The sequence below is a fragment of the Mangifera indica genome, chromosome 14 (assembly GCF_011075055.1).
Source record: "Mangifera indica cultivar Alphonso chromosome 14, CATAS_Mindica_2.1, whole genome shotgun sequence".
NCBI lineage: Eukaryota > Viridiplantae > Streptophyta > Magnoliopsida > Sapindales > Anacardiaceae > Mangifera > Mangifera indica.
Window position 1 is genome coordinate 11,798,678 of NC_058150.1, and position 5,878 is coordinate 11,804,555.

Genomic DNA, 5,878 nt, shown 5'->3' on the forward strand with positions numbered 1-5,878 from the left:
ATCAAATTATAATAAGTCAATTTGCTTACACCTGCACGCATACACCATCCACGCAGATACTACATTTTTTTCATTAATACACCCCAAACACATTTAATTAGCACTCAAAAAACCTTTTAAGATTGTCTTAATTTTTTTCAATAATATTAGGCGGAATCACTATTTTTCTGCCTATTTTTCTAATGACAATAATAAATTCTCATCCTTCTAAATTTTAAAGAGCAATGTTATGTGTACATATTTTTTATATAAAATTCATGTATACAATGATGTATCATCATGTAATTAAGTATTTTAAAACATGTGTCATCATATGATAAAAAAACATCCAATCATATGATAACACCTCATTTATATATATAAATTATGTACTAAAAATAGATACACATAGTTTTATTGAATTTTAAATAACCAAATTTATTCCAGATGTCCACTTCCATTAATGAATTTTGAATACACTTATTTTATTATTTAAAAGCAAATACAACAGATGGGTTATGTCGAGGTCAAGTCTAGTGTAGCATGTTGTGTCCAATAGTCAGATCAAATTAGATTGTACCATGTCACAACCCATCAATTGGCAAGACTTGCAGTCCGTGTTGGCATGCATGAGCAGGTTGTGCTTCTACATGCGTTTAGTAGGTCAATCTATCATAATATAGATATATTTTAATTTTTTTAATCTAAATTATTTATAATCATTTTCAAATTATACAAAGGGAAGAGGATATTTCTAAAATTTTATTGTTATTACATGATAAAAAATAAAATAAATTATTTATATATATATATATATATATATATATATATATCATCAAATAGTCAATAAATGAAGAAAAATGCACATATTTCGAATTAAAAAAAGGTTAAATTCTTGAGTAAACAGTTAAATTGTGAACGTTGGCGTTCTATTTGAAATATGCATCAAACTCACCTCCTCTATACAAAGAGAAAATATAACAAATAATGATAAGATCAACAACATTTATATTTTTTTTCACACAAATTATGACACAAGTTTATGATTAAATTTGATATGCATAGTTTATGCTATAATTGAAAATAGATGCATATCAAATTTAATCATAATTTGTGTGAAAAAAACCGCTCTTGATCCTAACCTTTGCAACAAGTCTTAGAAGTTATCCTTTGCATGACAGATGATGCCCAAGGCTTCTGAATCATTTGTCGTGTCCGGTATACCTAACAATTGCCGGATTTCCGGATTAGAAGTTCGAAGAAATGGATTACAAGACTTCTCTGTCTTTAGTGTGGTCGGAATCTGAAACAAAACCAAAACATGTTATGAGAAGAGAATATCCGTGGGCAGGTGAAATGGAACTAATGAAGAAACATGATTATCTTGTTGGATTTTGTTATGTTACGAGAACACAAAACTAGTAACTACAGGGGGATTCAAACCGAACCAAACTCAAGCTTAGTTTGGCACAAAAGAAGTTGAGCTCAACGAGTTTTGAAGGATATGAACTCAAACTCAATATGACGGATAATTCCCAAGCTTGGCTCACATGGGCTCGATATCATAGATACTAGCTTAAACCCATGCAAGCTGATCTTGATAAACTTAGAGTAGAATGATCTTGTTTCGACTCTACATGATATAGCAAAATGATGTCATTTTTCACTACTTACATGATGTAACACTAGCAAAAGAACATTGTTTTGAATTAGTCAAAAAGACATCATTTTATGTACAAACACGAGTCGCTTGCGAACCTATCGAGCCAAGTCAACTTGGCTCAAATAGTAACATAGAATGTGATAATCATAACTACATAAATTTTATACCTTCTCATAAATTTAGACTCAGTGTTTCTATCTCACTTCTACGATAAATCCATGTTTAGTAAAAAATACTCTTGTTTCAAGCAATTATGCCTCTTTTTTAAGAATAAAACTTCACATAAATGCAAATAATTAATCTCTAAGAAGATTATAATTTAATTACTAAAAGAACAAAGTCCAAGAAATTACTGTGGGCAAGCCCTTGTTACGAAGTTGAGCTACATAGTTTGCATAAGATTGGAGGGCCTCATTGTTGGGTTCAATAGACAATGCAAATTTTGAATTACTCTGTAACAATATGTAGATCATGATTAGGGGTCTTATAGTATTAGCTCGAAGCAATTCAGCACTCCCCACAGCAGACTGCTGAAAAGAGAGAGAGGGAGAAAGACTAACCAATGTATATTCATGACCACAATAGATACTTGTATCATCTGGCAGAGACATGATCTTTTGAAGGGTAGAAAACATCTGCAACATAGAGAATCACCATCGTCACATAAAAATGATTGTATAATCAAAATAACAATGACTTTTCCATTTGCACTAAGAATGCAAAGTCATTCACAAACTAAATGTTGTTATTTTAGCAACGACATCATCCCCACAATTTTCTTATTTCATGTATTAAGATATTGTGTGTCAACATGCAGTTACCAAAGGGAGATGCAATAATAAATTATAATTATAAAAGCATCCAGTCACCAAATGGAGAAGCAATAATAAGTTACCTGCTCAGGGGTTCCTTCAAAAAGCTTGCCACATGATAAGCTGAACAAAGTGTCTCCAGTAAAAATTGCCCCTGATCCGGGAAAGTAAAAGCTAATATGACCTGTTTGCAATTAAACCAACATAATGAATAAAAAAAAGTGAAATATTCTCTACCAAGGTCCATGGTACACAGACATGGAAGACCACATTCATAAGAAGCTGACTTTGAAAAAAAAAAAGTTATGCCAAGCATTATTCAATTATTCAAGGCACTATGAAAATGCCAATTTCAAACTGTTAGTCCCCACCATACTATGAGTAGTGTGCAAGTCCATTACAGAGAATATAAAACCATAATGCATCACACCTTACCCTCAATATCTCTTTTTATCTATTTGAAAAAAGAAAGAAAAAGAAATATATGAACCAAATTAATGTACATTAACATGGGGTATATGATCTTCATTTTTAGTATATCGCTCAATCATATAGCTGTCAAAGAATTCTAAACTGAAAAATAATAAAAAATTATGTCATAGGTGCAATAATCTTTAAAGACAGAAGATGTAACACTATAATATGTGCACAGCAGTGGCACAGCAAATAAAACCATCTTTTTTCATCTATGTTTCAAAGTAATATAATGCTTCTATAATAATCACAGAATTTCAAAATGTGATTGAGTAATGAAATGTTACCTCTGGTATGACCAGGAGTTTCAATCACACGCACCTCATGACCTGCAAACATCCACTTGTCTCCATCATTTAAAACTATATCAATGCCAGGAATTCTATCCCTGTCTATTGCTGAGCCAATCACCTACAAACAACAAAGGAAGCATAAATTTCAGAAAATTTAAGTCATCACAGAACAGACTCATATAAGAGAGATCCCTCTTGAAGTAGCCATGGCACATGCCATCATCATCTGTAAGCTTTATGGAGAATTCAATCTTAGACACAGATCAGGGCTTTCTTCAGAAGAAACAAAATGGACTCAAGTACCATTCTTCACATGATGTGCAAACCTATAATATTGGATAACAGAAAAAATTCAAAGTAGGATTTACACTATCCAGAAGATGTAATATGTATGAACCCTGATTTGATCTAAAAGCAATTTGCTTTAGAAGTTGATGTTCATCCAGAGTCAATTACTCATTTAAAGTTTTATTAGGGAGAAACTGAGAGTGATAACATGGTCATACCTTCGCACCGTACCTTGCTTTTAGTTCCATATTACCACCAGTGTGATCATGATGATGATTTGTATTTAGTATGTAAGTCAAATTCCAGTTTTTCCGACTCAAAGCATCTATAACAGGTACAGCTTCAGAAGGATCAACAACTCCAACTGTGCCTGTGTCCACATCATGTAAAAGATACGTGTAGTTGTCTCTGAGACATGGTACCTAAAATAAGAAAGTATTTAAGAACATATATAGAGATGCATAATAGACCTCATCCCAGAATTTTCATCCCTATGTAACTTTACTTATCAATAATGTAGTTAACTGAACTCCCTTAATACTACAGAAACCTAAAGAGTACAAGAAAGGGCAGAGAGAAGGGCTTAGGAGTACCACAAAAGATAGTTTAAGTTGTCATTATGGTATTGACAACAAATAATGAGATTAAGCTACGACCAAACCGTTTATCTGATACAAATATGGAGTACAACGTGGTCTTAACTTTAGTATTCCTCCATCAAATCCAGCAGGTTATTTAGAAGAACGTTCTGTAAATTAAAATAAAGGTACTTCAAGTATTGTTTGAGATAAATTTTTTTTAGAAAAAAAAAAAAAAGCTCCAATTCTGATCCAGCAAGGCCAAAAAGATGATGAGAAACCTTCACAAACTAAACTACAGAGTAAAAACAGTTAGTAGAAAACTGAAACCTTTACGTTAATGCTTCAAATACATTGGGTCATTAAAGTTGTGAAGCATACCTAGAAAAACAAGATAAACTAATTCCACGTAACCAAAGCCAATTAAAACAGGAATAAAAATCATGAACCTGAAACAAGAGATCAACTCACCAATTCAATTTGCAATGATGAAGAAATATTCGAAACACTGCAAAACTGGGCAACTCTAAGTGACCGACTAGTGGCTAAATGCAATGTCTTGAATGGTATTGATAACAGCCTCATAAAACTATACAAAAGGCCCTTTCTAACGCAAAGTTGTCTTGTCCCTGGCAATACACAAAGCCTGCTTGTCTCCTAAAATACAAGAAACAATTAACCAAAATTAATTAGCACCAAATTATGGAGTAGATAACTTTACGACTTCTATCCATACAATCATTAACTGTTCATAAGATCGCATCAACAAAATACCGATATGACCTACCAGCTATTTGATAAAACTACGCTAAGATTTACATCAAAGTCACAACATCACAATTACAAGTTGATAAATTAATAAAAAGGTATTCCGTAAAATCATCTAAAATTCATTACAACATATTAAAAAAATACCCATTTGACCAATCAGCCATTTTACCAAGACTATGCTTGGATTCATATCAAAATCACAAACTTACAGCACCCCATCAGAGCCATTTTGCTCATAATGTACTTGAAATTCACATATTAAGTATATAACTGTGCATTCTATCCATGCAATCTTTTTAAATTCAAAAGAACATATGAATAACTATTTTACCTTCCAGCCATTTAACAAAGACTATACTAAGATTCATATCAAAATCGCACCCCATTTAGACTCAATTTGCTTATAATGTACTTGTCTAATGAAGTTCGAAATTTTAGATCAAATTATTATGCAATAAAATTGCATCAAAGTACAGTTCTTATTATGCAAATCAATTTAAAAAAAAAAAAAAAACTTGCAATAAAACACACATGTTCAGTTCTTACCACCAAACATGAAACATAATTTCACGACAAGCAAAACTAATATAAAATAAAGCAGATAACTTAACATAAACTAAAAGAGAAACGTTCCTTTTTCCATTTTATTACACTCTCACTTGACCGATTTCACCACATTGGCACATAAGAATTCGCTTAAAAAACTATCTGTCCAATCAATCTTCACATAAACAAAAAAACCTCAAAAGGGTACTTAAAAAACTACCAAAACTCCAATCATTCAAGAACTAAAAATTTCCCACAAACAAAAAACTCAAAAAATTAAAAAAAAAAAGAGAAAAAGAAAGAGGACCTTTGAGCAAGTGAAGGACGCCATGGCAGCAGAGGCAGCTTTGGAGATGATTTGCATCTCTCTCTCTCTCTAAGAAAAATTCTAGAGAGAGGGTAAGGGGCTTTAGAGAGAGAATTGGAATTTTTATTATAAAAGGAAAAGTGGTCTCCGGTTGTTTAGTGGGTTTG

General features: G+C 32.0%; 1 protein-coding gene across 2 annotated transcripts; it reads right to left on the reverse strand.

Moving 5' to 3' along the window:
- Nucleotides 1-830: 830 nt before the first annotated feature.
- LOC123195627 (probable hydroxyacylglutathione hydrolase 2, chloroplastic) lies at nucleotides 831-5,878 on the reverse strand. 2 transcript variants are annotated; one of them, XM_044609442.1, is made up of 8 exons: nucleotides 5,712-5,877; nucleotides 4,559-4,744; nucleotides 3,728-3,931; nucleotides 3,216-3,339; nucleotides 2,538-2,638; nucleotides 2,203-2,277; nucleotides 1,996-2,094; nucleotides 831-1,282 (listed from the first exon to the last, which is right to left on the reverse strand). In XM_044609442.1, the coding sequence occupies exons 1-8, from the start codon at nucleotides 5,766-5,768 to the stop codon at nucleotides 1,136-1,138; spliced, it is 993 nt and encodes a 330-aa protein (XP_044465377.1). In that variant the 5' UTR covers nucleotides 5,769-5,877; the 3' UTR covers nucleotides 831-1,135. The 2 variants fall into 2 exon arrangements, with proteins under 2 accessions (XP_044465377.1, XP_044465378.1); XM_044609443.1 differs by lacking the exon at nucleotides 1,996-2,094 and having other exon boundaries at nucleotides 5,712-5,878.